Source organism: Nylanderia fulva, unplaced genomic scaffold (genome assembly GCF_048542155.1).
Source record: "Nylanderia fulva isolate GAGA-0341 unplaced genomic scaffold, ASM4854215v1 Scaffold1, whole genome shotgun sequence".
Lineage (NCBI taxonomy): Eukaryota > Metazoa > Arthropoda > Insecta > Hymenoptera > Formicidae > Nylanderia > Nylanderia fulva.
In genome coordinates, this window is record NW_028189192.1 from 7,275,191 (window position 1) to 7,294,097 (window position 18,907).

General features: G+C 29.3%; 3 protein-coding genes across 3 annotated transcripts; 1 reads left to right on the forward strand and 2 right to left on the reverse strand.

The window, feature by feature from the left end:
• Positions 1-983: 983 nt before the first annotated feature.
• On the reverse strand, positions 984-5,806 carry LOC114931037 (ATP-dependent DNA helicase Q5). The gene is made up of 14 exons (XM_029302947.2): positions 5,521-5,806; positions 5,239-5,363; positions 4,989-5,153; positions 4,575-4,751; positions 4,268-4,447; positions 4,083-4,188; positions 3,893-4,004; positions 3,583-3,813; positions 3,158-3,343; positions 2,928-3,048; positions 2,775-2,864; positions 2,514-2,693; positions 1,231-2,419; positions 984-1,133 (listed from the first exon to the last, which is right to left on the reverse strand). Exons 1-14 carry the CDS (start codon positions 5,606-5,608, stop codon positions 1,084-1,086), a joined length of 3,000 nt encoding a protein of 999 aa, XP_029158780.2. The 5' UTR covers positions 5,609-5,806; the 3' UTR covers positions 984-1,083.
• Positions 5,807-7,250: 1,444 nt separating this feature from the next.
• On the forward strand, positions 7,251-8,728 carry mRpL47 (mitochondrial ribosomal protein L47). The gene is made up of 5 exons (XM_029303003.2): positions 7,251-7,386; positions 7,675-7,842; positions 7,924-8,138; positions 8,243-8,402; positions 8,496-8,728. The coding sequence occupies exons 1-5, from the start codon at positions 7,265-7,267 to the stop codon at positions 8,635-8,637; spliced, it is 807 nt and encodes a 268-aa protein (XP_029158836.2). The 5' UTR covers positions 7,251-7,264; the 3' UTR covers positions 8,638-8,728.
• A 694-nt stretch (positions 8,729-9,422) lies between these two features.
• prd1 (pleckstrin homology domain-containing protein pruning defect 1) lies at positions 9,423-18,639 on the reverse strand. Its single transcript, XM_029302967.2, has 10 exons — positions 18,554-18,639; positions 17,767-18,394; positions 15,391-15,586; positions 14,881-15,068; positions 14,237-14,431; positions 12,447-14,150; positions 12,138-12,362; positions 11,263-11,844; positions 11,039-11,158; positions 9,423-10,961 (listed from the first exon to the last, which is right to left on the reverse strand). Exons 2-10 carry the CDS (start codon positions 17,857-17,859, stop codon positions 10,845-10,847), a joined length of 3,420 nt encoding a protein of 1,139 aa, XP_029158800.1. The 5' UTR covers positions 17,860-18,394; positions 18,554-18,639; the 3' UTR covers positions 9,423-10,844.
• Positions 18,640-18,907: the final 268 nt, after the last annotated feature.

Genomic DNA, 18,907 nt, shown 5'->3' on the forward strand with positions numbered 1-18,907 from the left:
TGGATGAACAAAATCCCTATTATGTGCGTAAGAGATTTCGGAACTCTTTGCTAAAATAATTAAAATTAAAAGTCAAATATAATTTTTGAACACTTTTATATTATTAAAAATATATAATTCGACTCTCGAAATATATTAATTGATTATAAAACGTATACGTATTAGTATTTTTCACATATTAAAATGATTAGAATAAATTAAATTAATTATTAAAAAACTAAAAATTAATTAAACGACTTAGACTTAGATGATAATAATAATGAAACATTTATTAAAAAATAATTATAATAGGTCAGGTTAATATTTTATTTATTTATTTATTTATAACATCATAAAATTCTGTCCTTTCCGAAATACGCGAACGCTACGAAAAGATAAATCTCGTACATGCCGCCGGACGAGTTCATGAGCATGAGACGCTCTTATCTTGGGAATGTATTAATAGTTACTGCATTGACCACTACTACGATATGGCGCTGAAATCAGTGAGAAATGCTGGTCTCTCCTTCATCCAGACCTTTGGCGATCTGTCTATTAATCTGTGACGAAATAAAGCAATATCATATTAAGTAGATATTTGATATAATGATTACAGATCGATTTCGTATTGCAATAATATAATTAACCAAATAATTATCTTTTATTATTACTTGTGCCATTATTCGACTTACCTCTTAACGATGTGCATCTATCCACGAAATTGCGTACACGTAAAATTACTTTTTACACGTAAATTATCGATGACATTCGGAAAATATTGATTTGTTTTTGCTCGCAATTCATAATATATCATTATTTTACTGTAATAATTATTCGATTACCTTTTTAGACTAAATTTCCGTGAAGATTTTTCCCGGCCGATTTTTTGCGCGCGATGCACTCAGGCTCAGGAGTACCAACATGAAACCGTGATATATAGAATATATGTGACGTACTATTCCCGCGTTTTTTTGATTAATATAAATATCGATAACTTCGTGAAATAAAAGGGATATATTTATTTCAAGAACAGAGTTATTTTTATGTTGTTGCTTACCTAACAATAAATAGAACAATACGTCAGATATATTAATAAAAAAATTTTCAAGATTGATTCATAAAGCTTGTAACGAAATTATGTATTTCTTCTTTATCTGTAAAATAGAAACAATATTATTTGTTTATTAAAATTTCTAATATCTAAAATATTGCAATAATAATAGTATCAAATGTTTCTGAGATTAATCTTACCAAATATTTTTTTTCTTAACATAATGTAGTGCATTTCTCTGCAAGTTTTTGAGAACGTTGCTTTATCTGGAAGACGTTCTGATCGATAATATTTCATTAAATACGATTTTAAAATTTCTGCTGTTTTAAATTGTGTAACTTTATCTGCAGGTACTCTTAGTTTATTATTACTTTTGTTCTTTTCATGTTGTTTTGAATGAAATAAATCAGCAGTTTTTTCTTTTCTCTTTAATTCTGTATTAACTTCTCTTTCAAAATGTTTCTTAGTTTTATCTTTTTTCAACATCAATAAGTCATTATTTATAGTATTAATAATGTTAGTATTCGTATCTGTACTTTCTATTGTAACTACTTCTGTTACAATCCTATCATCTAAATTTCTTTTATCGATATTTTGGTTAAATGTTTCTTCATTAAATTCATTATGTACAATTTTTCTTTTCTTAGTAGATTTTATATCATCCTCATGATGTTTAATAAGTTCAAAATCTCTTTTATTTTTATTTCTATTCTTAATTTCATCCTTGTTTTTAACACACTCAATAACATTGTCAATTTTTGGTTCTGTTTCAACAAAAATATCTCTTTTATCTGCAGTCTTCTTTGGTACTGATCGTGCTGATGCTAAAATTTGTTCATAAACTGTTTTACCAGTTTTCTTTACACCTTTACCTTTATCTGTTTTACTTCTGCGAACTTTTGATTTAGAAGAGCTTGTATTAGATTTGGACTTAGAAGAACTTGTATTCAATTTAGATACGCTGCTATCATAAATTTTTCGTGCACAGACAAAATCATTTGACATTTGCATCAGTGATGTTTCATTTTCACATACATTTTTCTGTATACTATTAGAATCAATAGATGTTTCATTTTTAATTTCATTTCTTTTGACATTTTTAACAGATAGTGTCTTTGATTGAATTGTATTTTTGCCTGATGCTTGTAGCTTTTCTTCATTTAAAATCTCTAATGCAGTTTTGAATGTAGAAGGGAAAATCGGTTTACTACATTCGTTTGAAGTGTTCTTGTTAAATTCGATTTTAGCTACATCAGATGCATGTTCATTATTTAATACATTGATAGTATTAGAATTGTTAAGTTCTATATCATGATATTCTGTTTCTTTATAATCACGTATTGCTTCGTAAATAGTATTATCATCAGTACATTTTCGTATCGATGAAATCTATAATAAAATAAAATCAAATAAATAAAACAAAATTTGTATGTATACAAATTTTATAATAAAGAATTATATATGTATATATAATATTACATACCAATTTAGACATATCAAATTTGTATTTATTTGGTACCCTAACGCTGGAGAATATTTTATATTCTATGTTATTAGATATATCATGAATATCCTTTTCCTGAAGTTGTTTGTTATCGTTTGACGAATGTTGATAATTTTCAAATAATGCTACTTTTAATTCATTGTACAAGTGTTCTCGCACCTAAAAATAATAAAAACAAATAATCAAAACCATGTAAAAATATGAATATTAAATGTAAAAAAATAGTGCATGATATCTTACTTGAACAGTTAAACCTTTGACTTTTTTATCTGTACTGTCAGCTGCACGAACATGCGCTACTTTCGCGTGTGCAATGTTCTGTCGCTTTATCTAAAAAAAGCAAACAAAAAAATATAAATAAAAATGTAAAAAATATGCTCATAGCGAACTTACTTTCTCCTCTTTAGATGTATTGCGTCGAAGTGCAAATTGTTCCATAATAAGTTCTTTTCTTTCTCGTTTTTCAGCTGCTATAATCTTCTCTCTTGATTCTTCTGGCTCATCAAATCCATCACTATTATGTAATTATAAATATTTTTATGTGTAAATAGCATTTTACAACGTATAAAATAAAAACTATATTTGCTATAAATATAATTTGTTAAATTAATTTTCCAACATACATTTCGCCGTCGTCATAATTCATTTGCATTACACTGCCTATATTACTTCGGCACTTTTTAGTTGTACACATTTCAAACTGAGCAATTTTCGCTTGCACTTCGTCTTTGTTTTTACATATATCGCATCTGTTTTTGCAAGGCGGAGGAGAATCTCCGAAATACTTGGAAAATACTGCATGTCGGCATCTATAAGAGAATATAAAAATTATTATTGATATATTTAAAATGCCTCAAATAATTCTTTTAATTAATACTTTTATCAATACAAGTTCTACTGCTGTAAATTTAATATATATTATATTTGTATTCCTAAAAAGATTTTCACACTTGAAAATATATAATATTTAAAAGATTTTAAAATCAATAATATTCTCTTTTATTCTTAATAATTAAATTTTGTTTATAGCAAAAAATATAGATCGTACTTTGCCTCTAAACAGTATGCAACACTTTTTTCAAAATCTTGCCATTTAATTTTTGCAAGCTCTGAAGAATTTTTATGCGTAATTTCCTCCTTGATAAGAAAGGAAATAGGTTTGTATTCTTCATTGCTAAAATAAACTCTGCAATATGCTGGATTGCCATCTCTGCCAGCTCTTCCTGATTCTTGATAATATGCTGCAATATTCTTAGGTACTGTCCAATGAATTACAAATCTATAAAAATTTATATAATAAAAATAATTTGTTTCTCTGTACATTATATATATGACTTCAAAGATGCAAGATAATTTACCTAACAGATGCTTTGTCAACACCCATTCCAAAGCTGCATGTTGCTGTGATAACAGGTACTTCACCTGTTGTCCACTTATTTTGTACTTCATTACGTTCTTGAGCTTTCAAACCTTCAAATATTAAAATAAAATATCAGTCTTGTAAATTTATATCAATATAATTATTCATATTTTCAAAATCATACATACTCCCATGATATGCTAGTGTTGTAATGCCAGCAAGAGTCAATTTATGTGCAACAATTTCAGTTGTTTCCTTTTTTCTACAATAAATAATACCACAGTTCCTTTTATGCTAAAAATATTATGTTCATGAAAAATCTATGTTATTGTCAACGATTCATAAAATATCACAACAATAAAATTTAACTTACCATAGGAATAGAATTATCTGAAGGACCTAATGCATCTAAAATAAAGTTTTTCAAGTGTACAAATGGTTTCTCTAATGTTTCTAGGAACCACACATCATAATATAGATTAGAACGAAAAACTGGCTGAGAGAATATCAATGCATCTTTCATATGCAAACTTTGGAGAATATCATCTTTCACCTGTAATAATATTCAATATATAATATATAATATATAATAAAACATATGATATATAATAATTAATAATTATATTTAATATATAACAGGTCTTGTAAAACCATCATTTTTAATTAATGTTTTCAAATACCTGTTTTGCAGCAGTCGCTGTTAATGCAATTATAGGTATTTTGGGGCACAATTTCTTAAAAACTCCCAATTGTCTATAAGTTGGCCTAAAATCGTGACCCCATTCACTTAAACAATGAGCTTCATCGATAACAAAGTAAGAAAGTGTTTTCTTTTTATTCAATTTGGTTATCGTTTCCTATAAATTAAGTGTATATTGAATGTATATTACAATAAAAATTAAGTAATTTAAATTAAAATTTTTACATATATTTAACTAATTTTTTAAAGAATTTAAAAATGTTTTATAATCATAAAAAATCATTATAAGATAAAATAATAAACATGAACTGTTATATTTTGTTTGCTGCATTTAAAGAAATCAATTGGCAGCTTTATTAACAGCCATGTATAAAAATTAGAAAATTAGCAGTACCTGAAAATGCTGTTGTGCTCCCATTTCTGGAGTGACGTATAATAATTTAATTTTAGGTGAATTTGACATAAGATCTTCCATGATTGTATTTCTTTCTTTGCTCGATGTAGTAGAATTCAAGGAATAGGCATTAATTTTTTTAGACACTAAAAAATCTATTTGATTCTAAAATATAAATTAAATTGATGTATAGTTATTGTGATGAGTTATTTTCCTAGAGTTTATCATACAAAAAATAAATAAAAAATACCTTCATCAAAGCTAGGAGTGGTGAAAAGACAATTGCAACTTTGTGCTCTCTCATTATTGCTGGTAATTGAAAACAGAGAGATTTTCCAGAACCAGTCGGCATACACACAAATACATCTTGCTTTCCTAAAAAATCAAACATTTTAATAAATCTGCTAAATATATTCTGAAGAAAAAATTACATATTTTTTCAACAGAAGAAAGTGCATATTTTTTACAGATATAACTTTGACAAGAATTAATAGATATTAAATTAAAATAAAGATTAATTTTCCATAAACACCTTTGTGAATGGCATTAATTGCTTGTTTTTGAATATCATTTTTAAAATTGTCGTAACCAAATTTCGATTTCAAAACGTTCTGCAACATATTCTAATACTTATAATTATGTATATATTTATCGTTGTACGTTTCCTTAAGAATGTCAATATCAGATACAGTTGCTGCTTTTCACATATCAGATGCAATAATTATTTTTTGGATTTAAATATGTGATATTTACTATTCAGTAAAAACACGCGCCATAAAAAAAGGTTATATTATTCATTCATACATAAATGAATGTGTGTGTGTGAATGAAAGGATTACAGGATGTATTCAAAAATCCGACTCGAGAGGTAGAATAGGATTTAATTGACCAATCAGGAAGAAAAGATTTCTTTATTTTGATTGGTCAATTAAATCCTATTCTACCTCTAGAGTCGGATTTTTGAACACATTCCGTGATCCTTCCATTCACACACACATATTCATTTATGTATATATGAATGAATAATATAATCTTTTTCTTTATGGCGCGTGTTTTTACCGAATATTAAATATCATATATTTAGATCCAAAAAATAACTACTGCATCTGATACGTGCAAAGTAGCAACTGCCCAGATAGCAAAATATTATGCATTCTGTATTCATATTATGTACTCATAATATTTCTTAAAACATGATGACAAAAATAGACACAGATGCTGGCTCATATGCTACTCCCTTATAGAAATTTATCACTAGTAACGCTAATTTATCATTTATTTTGAGTACTTAAATTACTCCCAGCAAACACAGATATATAACAGTTACATTGCCACAAGAAAACGGAATGTAACAAGTAATATAACGTGTTCGTTACATGTAACATCCATGTTAGTTGTAATTTCCCACTCATAGATGTAACATTTTTAATATAACATATATTACATTGTAGTTATATTGTAATTATATACCAAATAGCACATTGATGTATTGATAAATGAGTGCTATTTTGAGATATAATGACGATATAACTACAATGTAATTAATATATGTTCTATTAAAAATGTTACATTACAACTAACATATACGTTACATGTAACATGCTTGATGTATATAACATTTATATACCGTGTTTGCTGCTGTATTTCAGTATATTTTAAAAATACTCGAAATAAGTGATGAATTATTGGCGTTACTATAGTGATAAATTTCTACAAGAGCTCAAAACACGGACATATTTATATCTTTAAAATTTTTGCAAAAAATATCATTATGAGTACATATATATATATATATCAAATTAGTATCTGAGCTTACATTTTTCATTATATGTATATGTAACTTGTGCTCATGATACTTATCATCATAATATGATTACAAGATATACAATAACACATTTCAATCAATATCAGATCATGACATGATGAAATCTGATCATCAGGCATTTCTATCTGGGTGCATCTGATATTAAACATTCAAGGAAGCGTACAACGATAAATACCTATATATACATATAATTATAAGTATTAAAAGATGTTGCAGAACGTTTTGAAATCGAAATTTGGTTACGACAATTTTAAAAATGACATTCAAAAATAAGCAATTAATGCCATTCACAAAGGTGTTTATGAAAAATTAATCTCTATTTTAATTTACGCTGGTACGTTCGTAAACTGTCCGTCCACATTTGTGCAGATGGAAAGGCGCCACATGTGGACCCACACTGAAAATGCACCTTAACTCTACGATAGAACATACCCCAATAAAATTAGAGAAAATGGCGGCACTGATGAAAGCTATGCATGTTTCTAAAAATGTGAATAATATAACAAAACTTCTCACAAATTTGTCTTTGACTCGGAGTGTCATCACTCTTCCTAAACATGTATCTCTTCGCAGGTTTGTATTATATCTTTTTCTCAAAGTGTTTATATTTTTAAATAAATTGTTTATATTTGATTTCACCCACTCTTGAATTTGTATCTCCTTAATTTTCTATGTAATTTTTAATTTTTTTAAATTAAAATAGTTTTATGGATATTTGCAGTGTAATAAGCATTTAATTTTAAATATGTAAATTGTAAATTATTTATTAATATCTTTCATTTTACCTGACATAAGGTTAGGTCATATAGCATCACTTGTGTTCTTGAATGATCTTTTAATTCACTTTATTTGTGAATATAGCACATCAGCTCTGCATTGCGCATTTATACACATTACACCGGACTATCGCGACTTGATGGAATTCTTCGACGAACCAAAAAATTGGGGACAAAACGAGGTGAGGGTTGGTCGATCCTGGAGAAAGGATGAATTGAGATTGAAGAGTAATTCAGATCTTCATAAACTATGGTAAAATTTGCCTTTGGATATTATTTACATATATGTAAACATTATTCAGTATTCCTCAAATTCATATGTTTAAACAAACAGGTATGTATTATTAAAGGAACGTAACATGCTTATGACTATGGAAGAGGCATCTGAAAAAGAGAATGAGATTTTTCCAAACCCTGAACGCATAGACAAAGTTAAAACTAGTATGGATAATTTGGAATCAGTTGTTCGTGAAAGAAATAGAGCGTACCACATGCTTGAAACCGGCGAGACAGGAGAGCGTCCTGGAAAATTAGTTTATAGTCGCCTAGGTAAAATTTATATAATTCATATAACTTCCATTATATAAGAAAAAAACTTGTTTTTAGAAAGATAATAAGAAGTAGGTAATAACAGCTTTTTTATTTTTTGCTAGGTCTGAAATTTTATTATCGAATGCGTCAATATACCAAGCCAAAATACATGAATAAAGAATGGCACAAGTGGCACATGTTTGGTTTTACTGGCTATGCAACTCGGAAATTCCTACGATTATACAGAGAAAAAATTTGGAATGAAAAACGCCAAGCAAGAAAGTTTGTAGCAATTAATTCTATCATTTACTAAAGCCATAATCAATCTATTTATTCTTGTTAAAAGACAAGGAAACCTTTGTTTTATTGTTTCAGTCGTGACAAGAATCGCGTTGCAATGTTAATAAGGAGATTCCCAAATCTGGATCTCGAAGCTGTGAAAGAACAATATCCAAATGTTGATATAGAAACAGTAAAAACTCTGAAAAGAGCAAGAGGCCATCATCTACCCGAATAAATGCAATTGATAGAATAACAAATCATTGAACATTGTTATATTTACGAATGTAAATTCATAGATATAATATAGAAGATAAATTTAGATTTCACATTTTTTAAAAATATTTTTATTAAAATTCATATTTCAAATCATATAATTCTAAAATGAAATATATATATATATATATATATATATATATATATTTAATTTTAGAAGTTTTTATGATGTAAACTACATCGAGTATAATTAAGTATAATATATATATATATATATATATATATATATATATATATATATATATATTTGTACTTAATTATACTCGATGTAGTTTACATCATAAAAAGAGATATTTTTAAAAAAATAATATCTGATACAATTATTGCACAATATTATAGAATCAAATTATTATATTATCAGCTCTTTAAATTATATATATAACATAAAGTATTAAGTAATTAAAATCTCGTATGAAAATAATTAAAGAAACATTCGTTATTGTTATTAAAATTTATAAAATTATCAATGTGAGAATAAAATATGCTTTATTTCTTCTTTCTCTTTTTAAAAGATAATTTACATATTTAAATAGTGAAAAAGTGGATAATAAAAAATAAAATCAAAATTATATCACATCAAATTCTTTTTATATATTTTAATTAATCTTCTATTCATCATAATTTGCAGATTGTGTACAATGATACAGAATTTTTGTGTATGAAAGGTATACGGACATATAACATTTAATACATGCTGGCTGTAATCTGTAAAAAATTTAATTCCATATACTTTTCACACAATAAAAATTAACATACATAATCGATTTTATTTTTGCACAGTAAATGCTTTAATTTACATAAATTTCACATAAGAATTCACGAACTTAACAATTGTCGTTTATTACTTTACGGCATATCACAATCAGTGCTACATGAAATAATGCATACATTAGATATTTATTCACAAGAATATATAGAATGCATCTATTCATGTAGCTTTGGTAACATAAGATTATAACTTAAAAAATTTCATAACAAATATATTCATATATTAATATTATATCACAAATAAAAATTAATTCCCATGTACACACAGTTTCCTTTATATTATAGCTTTATATAATATAAGCATATTAAAATTCAATTATTTTCAAAGTTTTAAGCATAAGTTATTTTGGTAACTCAAAGTTGCTATCACACATATTCGTAACATGTTAAATATTTAAGAATTTTAATGCAATGGATAATGCAACAAAAATTGATTCAATTTACATTTTAATTGATAAAAATACATATATTAAATTAGCATGTAATAGCATATAATGCAATTATTATCCCTATATTTCATATTTCATACCTGTACATTAAAAAAATTAATAAATATGGAGTTAAAATTTCACAATTTTAAGATATACTACAAGATATATAAAAAGATATAATGCTAAAAGTAAAATCAACTTTTAATTCTTTATTAGGAATGTTAAATTATTTATTAATTTCAGAAGCAATTTCTGAAGTATTATTCTTTGTCAAAGCTGCTTTTTAAGTGTTTTCGAATTTTATAGTATTATCTTCGATAATAGATAACTATTTTAATATCAATAGTGCGTATTCAAATGCATATGATTTTGTCTTCTCAGTATATGTGAATATATAGACATTTATAGTAACCAATAGTGTTGTCTCACAGTTATTATATTACATTCTCTGCATTATTATAAATTAATAATAGCTTATTATGTGGTGACTTATGCTACAGGAGAAAGATAATGCACTGTTTTGCATCTACCCTAAATAGTCTATATATTCGAGGTGACTTATATATCTTATATGTAAGATTTTTCTCTAATGATCAATCTTTCTCAATATAGGAATATTGTGAGAATATATTGATCTTAAAATTAAAAAATTACCATAAATTATGCCACTAATCAGGTGTCACATGTCCGAATAAGGACATCTGTTTTTTTTTTATCTATAAGCCATAAAATAACATCAACTAGTTTGACGTGACAGATACATGGCATTTAATTTGCAACAAAAGGAATTTGGATTATATTGCACAAGCGATATATCTTCCATATACGACATATTAGTATTTCAATTTTCAAATATACGTAATTACCTGAATATTCACGTGCATTATCACGAGAGTTCCATCTTTCTTTTATAGCGATATGATAAAATAATTTTTTAAATGATGGTGTATATTGTCGGTATATTTTTCATTCATTCTAAAGCTGGTGGTAACAGATATCGCCACGCATGTTCCAAATCTCTGCTAGCATCCGAACAACGTCGCTGTAATTTATCCTCTGGTGGAAGTGTTGCCATAGGAAATTCACCCTGTAAAAGTAATCAAGAAACTATGTGTTAGTATATAATTTACATATAATATTTAATACAGAATAATTATATCATACCAAGTTTGCATTAGCCCATAATATTTCCAAAATCTCTTTAAACGCACAGAGCTCGGTGTGATTCGTGAAATATATGATCCAATCACCACTGCTTTCGTGTACTTCTCGACATGCGAATTCCTACAATGTGCACAATATTGTATATCTTTCTTAATCTACGTATATTCAATAAAATATGAAATTGACAATCCCTGCATTATACATTCAGATTGATATGTACTTACCAATATGCACCATGATTGTTGTACTAATGGCACTCTAAATGCTGCTAAATCCTTAATAGAAGCACACGAGAGCGTTTGGCCTCTTTGTGTGCCAGGATGGATTTCCTTCATTGCCACTAGATGTTTCGTAGTCGTGATGAGGCTGCAAGGTTTTGGCTCTTTGTTTTCTGTACAATCAAATAGACCCGATGCGCTTTGAACAAAACTCTGTAGCCATTCGGAAGCTACATATTCATCCGGAGCGGCGAATTGATATGATTTGTTGGGTTTTAATAATATTTCGAAAGTATGAGGTCGGTGAGAATTGGGAATCCTTCGACATCCTTGGCATAAGCCTCCTTTTAAAGGTATAGCACGCTTGGGAAGTCGCTGATTCGAATCCGTGAACATGTAAACGACGCCGCCTTTTAATACGAAATAACCGGCCTCCCAGGGATTCGTAGGAGCGTTCGGATGCAAGTGTTGATAGGTATGTGGACGAAACATCAAATCGCCTTCTTTTGTTGGTCCACACGGTGTACTAGGCGGCGACATGTGTTCATCTTCCATATAAATAAGGCTATAATGTTCGATTTTCTCATCCTGTAAAGATAATAAATAAAATTAAAAATAATCTTTTACAATCATGCATTATTAGAAAGCCTCGCAATTAGAAAATTGTCAACAATGAAATATAAAATATTCTAAAATTTATAAAGAACTATTGAAACTAATAATACGAATTATATACTATATTAAAATAAATTCTATTTTTTAATAATTAATGTGTAACTTAATTGTTAAGACACATATTATGTATTCAATTTTTGAATAAAAATGCAATAGACATCCTATACAATATAGGAGCAATAAATTGGAGAAAAATATTTACGTACAGGATGTACAGCTGTGTCATTAAGAATTGAATTTCTCAAAATGTGCATATCTTCATAATTCAATTCTTTGACAGCAGGAAGTCTCGGTTTTGATGGTGATCGTCTCATAGCCATCTCTAAATGACCGATTAATTCTGAGGTAGTTTGCGAGCTGCCAGTGGAGAATAGATACTGCATTTCACAATCGGCGTTTGAAATCAAAATACTTTGTGCGTTCGGTCCAATCTAGAAATAGATAAACATATATTTTCGTTAGCAAAATGTATATTTTCAGAAAAAAAATATATATATTATTTAAAATTTTCTTACCATAATAACATCCAATTCATTATAAGGAATAACGAACTGATTGCTATAAGAGTGATCCAGTTTTGAACCAGTTAAATATAATGTTTTGTCCGTCAATAACGCGATCATTGGCTTACTTTCGCCGTTCGTCATGTACGAACTTTGCACTTTGTAGACTTTATATAATTCTTCCGTTTTGTCGCGATAGATATGTCTCTTGAAAAGTTCACGTAGTTTTAGGCTTACTTTTTCGCCGCTAAATTCCTGTTTTTCAGCGGCCACGTTCTCTTGAATCTCTTTGTCAAGATTGTCATTAAAATCTTTGAAAGAATCGTAGTTGGTCTTAATTCCTTTGATGTATAAGGTATTTACCTTCGGCGGTTTCTTGTTCTTCTTAATCTCAAACTTCCTCTCAGTGATAGATTTTAAAAATCTACTCAACAATGATGTTTTCGATGGAGCCTGACGCAGAGGTGGTGTCAAGAGCTTGCTGCTGCTCTCGCCCGTTAATATCGCCGTCATATTGCGCTTCTTCGACGGTGAAGCTAAGTGTCTGCTACTTTTACGATCTTCTAACTCAGATGTCACACTTTCCACGTCCGACCAATCATTCAAATTGGCGCATTTCTTCGGATTTACCATCTGTGGCATCTCTACTTTGGATGGTGGATCCTCGACAATATTACCACAGGCTTTTTCGACGATATAGGCTTCCTGAGCCTCGTTCTCCTCCAATTCTATTTCCATTTTAGGCCTTAGGCTTTTAGCCGGGTCTTCCTGACCTTCTGGTGCTCCACGTTCCAACAAGGATAAGCCGCAATTACACCTGCAATTACGCTGACACGGCATGTCAATACACATCTTCGATGATGTCTGTTTGTCTCCATCGCTGTCAAATACACTCGACGAGGATGACGAAAATGAATAACAATCCGAGTACACGTTCCTACCGTCATTGGTATTCTTCTGCACGTACGGCGAATCTCCGTGCGCGCACCAACTGTATCTACCTTTCTGAGCGTCTCTTTTTAGAACGGAACTGGGCAACAAAAAACTCATGGAGAAATCAGCATAGTTTTCGTCGTCCTCCAGCTTCATCGTTTTCAGTATGTCTTCATGAAAGCTGACTCGCTTCTTACTTTCACCACGCTTTTTTTTACGTTGCCTACGTTGTACTATAGCCTCTGAACTGGAGGAAGATAGAATGCTAGTGTCCGTCATATTGATTGTGTTCAGAATACTGTAAGGAGCATCCATGTTATCACAGTCGGAGATTGTCATGCTTAACTCCAACAGATTTGTATCATTGTTGATTAGATAGGAATTACGAGGATCTATATTCTTCTTAAAACTGTAAGCAGGAGTATCGCTGTAATAAGTGCTCCTCTTGCCAAAGTCCTTTATACCATTATCGATTTTGTTCGTTTTCTCCAATTTTGCATCGTCAAGACTCCTACTATAAAAATCATAATCTTTGAGAGTTTCCAAACTAGAGCAATCCATTTCATTGTCGTCCAGTTTTCGCGTTATATTCTGGTTAACTATATCATTTTTTGTCATCATGACAGTTTGAAATTTAGTAATTGCCGGTGATTGCATTGGCGTTTTACCATCTTCGCTGGAATCGCTAGATCCAAAATTCTTATTGTCTTCCATGCGATTGTTAATAATTGTCTTATACCTATTATTTCGACATTTAAGAATATCATCCATCGAAAAATCCTCCTGTAAAAAAGATTTATACATATATGTATATGTATATTAATTTTCAATAAATATTAAGATTATTTTGCATAATTTTTTTATCTTACCTCTTTATAACTGCTGCCATCAGTTTCGTTTGCAAGATCCATATCACTGTCGAATGCAACACCACTATCACCTGGAGAAGCTAGGCTCGATGAAACACTAGAAGACCTAAGATGCAACGATAAGACCGTTCCTGATGGATTTATGCTCATAGGCCTCTGTGGCATATAGTTGCATGTGTCTAAATATGTCACATCCTGTATACAATATTAGTTTCATTAATCAATACAATCATATAATATCAATTAGATATTAAAGTATTTAACAACTTTAGATAACTCTGTACAAATATCTTTTCTTTCTAACAACATGTTCACAGAAATTTTCCATGAATAAACAGATTGATATATAATTCGTACCAAATAAAGTAAGTACTCGTAAATATAATGATAACCCTTCGCGACCTTATATAAAAAGATCTATCTATATATGTGATTGGTGTTATTCATTAACGCGATAAGTGTAACCAGGGGGTGATATTAGTATCTCTGCATAGAGAGAAACAAAAATAAAAATTACATGATGTGCCAAACATTCAACAAAAAAAAAAGATAAAAAGTTGATTCTATATTTTTCGTAAAAATATCAATATTTCTTAAACGCTTTATACTATTTATAAATTATTTATCACATCAGTTTGACGTACCAATTGCAACGTGAAGGATACATTTTCCAAACCGGCGAGAAGATTTACCAATTGATTGGTTTTATCAGCATCTCTTACAAGTGCGTGTGAAAAATACTGCTTTTTTAACGTCTTGGTGTCTCGCAGTAAACAGGCCAGATAGCTCTCAAAACTGCCCTCACTCAGAGTGTGATAAAGCCATGCTCGACCTACACGATATTAATAATAATTTAATACAAATAAGAAGAAATGTTGAAACATATTCAGTCTTAGATACAATTAAACTTTACCATTGCATAAATATAATTATTTCTTATTGTATATCACAGATATAATTGTTATGAAAACATGTGATGTAATTGTCAACCATAAATTATTATTTTATATCGGTTCAATATATTTCAATATTTTATGATAAGATAAAGTTATAATTGCTGTTAAATACATATTGATCATTAAATGAGAATTGAGAGAGTAGCACATATGTCAAATCAAATAGCAGTTACTTTTGAACGTGACATCAAAGCATACCTTTTCCAATAGAAGTTAATACACTCTGTAATGCGTGAATGACTACAACAGTGTCCTGATGACTAAGTTCTCTAGCAGTACCCCAATATCCATGTCTCTCTACACGCAGTCCATGACGTAATGCCCGGTCCAACCAATAAACCAACCAGGAATCACCATCCAAGACCACAGTACCATAAAGACTTTGGGCGTAGACCTGTTCAACACATGTATTATTTTTATTGGAAAAAAATGTAACAAAATAGAAGTACATTATAAATATAAATTTAAAAAATAGGATTAAAATATATATGTATATAAGATGCGAAGCAAAACATTTCATTCTATAAAGTTGATTATTTTATTTTGTTCGCATTCATATCAAAAGTACATAATAGTAAAGTCTTTTATATTACTATAAAAAATATATATATAATAATTTATATATATTATATAATATACTATATATTTAATATATACAAAATAAAAAAATATGTAAAAAAATTCCAAATTAATAATGCTGGAAAATTATACTTTATTTAAAACAGCAGTATTAATTAATCATCTGAATAAAATAAATGTTTCAGTGAATATCAATAAAATTAGAACACTTGTTCATGCTTCGACTAAAGCTTATTATTCCATAAATAAAAAATTATAGAAAATATAAAAAGCATCTAACAACAAAAGAATGTGAACTGAATACATGACTAGATTATTGGTACTGATATCTGTTCTGACAGCAATTGTATTCGCAAGCAAACTTTGCAGACATAAAATTTTTTATAGCAAGAGCAAAGAAATATTTATATAAAATATGTTATATAACACATATACTTATGATTTTATTTTTAAACAAATACTTCGGCTTGCACCATTAATTAAGAGCACATTTGTTTTTTACTTTCACTGATCTAACATAGAACAATAATGTCTTATATATTATTTTTATTTTTTACATTGAAATGTATGTGCGAAATAAATATATAAATCAATAATCAAAGTAAAAAAAAGAAGAAAGATAAAAGAAAGTATAAAAAAAGACAGATATCAGCTGTTCCATGTAGCGCGCATCTGCGTGACTGTCATTGGAATGTCAACGTAATTAAGTAATTTTGACGAAAGCGACACATTTCTCCGCAATACTACGAAAAAGCTAGACAAATAAAATTCATTTTTAGCAAGAAATTTGAAGATGTATACATACACGAGCAAAAATCCACGCAAAGATTGGACGCCTTTGTATGCGCACGTTCGATTTCGAGTCGCGTTACGTCGTGATTAATTCGCGACCAGAAGTTTGCACCATCCCAGATATATACATGTATACGTGTATTTATATATATGTGTTTTATATATACGTGTATTTATATATATTCTATAACTAATTTTTTGTTTTTGTAATATTTTTCTAAAGTGAAAGCTCCGAAAATCCTTATTAAAAATGTACATGTGCATATTATAATAATATATATTATATGATATATCATATATTAATATAAATTTATACGAATTTCTAATTAATTTTTCAACAATTTATTTAATGGGATTGGATCCTGAAACCATCTCCACAATCAAAGAATTAAATTTAGCACAAAAGAAATGCGTGTGTAATCGTGACGGTCTCAGCGACCTATTTCAAGTTTTTTGATTAAACGATTCGTAAGACAATCTACATCACTCAATTCTAAAAATTAACACCGTTTTCGTTCATGAATGTGCAACAAGAAAATATAGCAATTAATATAAATAACGGGCGCGCCTTAGAAATTGCTCCTATATCAGTCGTGTGTGTGTGTATGTGATACCAAAATCCTGATTACTAATTACTGCTAACAATAAGTTTAGAAATTCCGAGATTAAAAAGTAGGTATAATCAATGTAATTGTCGACAAAATTTTAATTTTAAAGGTGTGCAAAAATTATCTGTATGCTTATTCCTGACAATGGCAAAATATCAGAAATAAGAACCAGTGTAACATTAGCTCGGACTTCGATGTCATAGTCACGTAAAAGTCACTAATGAAACTACGATTGACGATTGACGTAAGACACGTCTCTCGTATTTTTACAGCATCCGAGATCAAACTCATCTGGATTGTAACATTTTCAATCCTCTGCAGAGGGCATACTTCTTCATATCTTTGTCATTTGAAATATAATTTGTCAGAACCATATCTCGGAATTTCGAGCACTGTTTCTAAATGCGAAATACGTGCCTACAAGAAAGGGAGGAAGAAAGGCGTTGTAGGGGAGTTGTCGCCGAACTGTCATCTTTCACGCGTATACTATTTGGAGCATATATGAAAGCATGTGCAGTCGCAGCTGCATTGACAGCTGTACATGCATTTATACGGAGATAGAGACGGCCTTTCTAACAATGTTCCGCTCGCTTACCAATTTGACAGCTTTTGTGAGCTCCTGTAAGATTCTACCCTTGGAGAGGACCTTGTCGGTACAGAGTTCCATATCCTCGCGACCTGGCGGCATTTTGTCACCACGCACAATTACATGACTCAGTTCGCAACAATGTAAGCGGCTCGGCGCCACGGAAAATCGTATCTAAAATTCTACCCTACAAAGTAAACCGGACCGAATGCGGACACGGCGATACCGACGACGACAACGCGATCTCTGCACGACGTAGTCGCGCTGTCGACGTTCATTGATTGATTTTAACAGCGCGCAGGTCACCCGCGATTTTCAAGTCGTACAATGCAACACTTTCTACGCCTTTATGTCGGTGTTTATCTTCTTCTATTCGGACATTTTTCGGGAGATGAAGTAGAATTCTCTTTCTTCTTTTCTTCTTCCTTTTTCTCATTTCCTATCCATTATGCGTAGAACTTTTTACACATTATTTTGTTTAAATAATGAATTTTTCAGGAGATATGAAATAGAACTCTTCTCTTTCTTTCTTCCTTCCTTCCTTTCCTCTTCCTTTCTTTCTTTTCTACTTTCCTGTTTTTCTCATTTCCGATCCATTGTGCTTTTTACACATTGCTTATTTGTTTAAATGATGAATCTGTCAGATATTATAAACGTAAAATGTGAAGATTAGTATAGAGATCCTTATATATATATAGGTTTATTATTATTATTCTAATTTGTAATCACACTTACATTTTGTTTTTCTTGTGTTTACTTTTTATTAAAGCTATTGATGAGATATACATATCATTACCTTTTTACTCAGATGTGCTGACTTAGGCAATTATACTCTGTTGGTGAGATATCTTATGAGATTTTTATATTATAGAATTTATTTTACTATCATCAAATTGACGATAAATCCTCTTTATATCAAACTTGTTACATAACAGATTGTTTTGCAAAATCCATCCTAGATACACTAAAATAAAAACATATGTGTATTGAATTAAATTTATAAATTATTTATATAATACATAAAATATAAAAACAAAAATTAAAAAAAGATCTTTATATTAATTATATTATATATGAATAATGCCGTAAATCGTTTTGATTAACATCTCGACAAGATATATATATAATAATAAAAATAATGAGAACATTT

Bases quoted from the DNA above. Each gene is read 5' to 3' on its own strand.
- LOC114931037 (XM_029302947.2), bottom strand. From the start codon at position 5,608: ATGTTGCAGAACGTTTTGAAATCGAAATTTGGTTACGACAATTTTAAA. The intron at 4,189-4,267 runs GTAAGTTAAATT...TAATATTTTTAG, and splicing joins CAGATAATTCTATTCCTATG to CATAAAAGGAACTGTGGTAT. The intron at 3,049-3,157 runs GTATGTTGGAAA...ATTACATAATAG, and splicing joins AATTATGACGACGGCGAAAT to TGATGGATTTGATGAGCCAG.
- mRpL47 (XM_029303003.2), top strand. From the start codon at position 7,265: ATGGCGGCACTGATGAAAGCTATGCATGTTTCTAAAAATGTGAATAAT. The intron at 7,387-7,674 runs GTTTGTATTATA...TTGTGAATATAG, and splicing joins AAACATGTATCTCTTCGCAG to CACATCAGCTCTGCATTGCG. The intron at 8,403-8,495 runs GTTTGTAGCAAT...TTATTGTTTCAG, and splicing joins GAAAAACGCCAAGCAAGAAA to TCGTGACAAGAATCGCGTTG.
- prd1 (XM_029302967.2), bottom strand. From the start codon at position 17,859: ATGCCGCCAGGTCGCGAGGATATGGAACTCTGTACCGACAAGGTCCTC. The intron at 15,587-17,766 runs GTAAGCGAGCGG...TGTGTTGAACAG, and splicing joins TCACAAAAGCTGTCAAATTG to GTCTACGCCCAAAGTCTTTA. The intron at 10,962-11,038 runs GTATGATATAAT...TTACTTTTACAG, and splicing joins TATGGGCTAATGCAAACTTG to GGTGAATTTCCTATGGCAAC.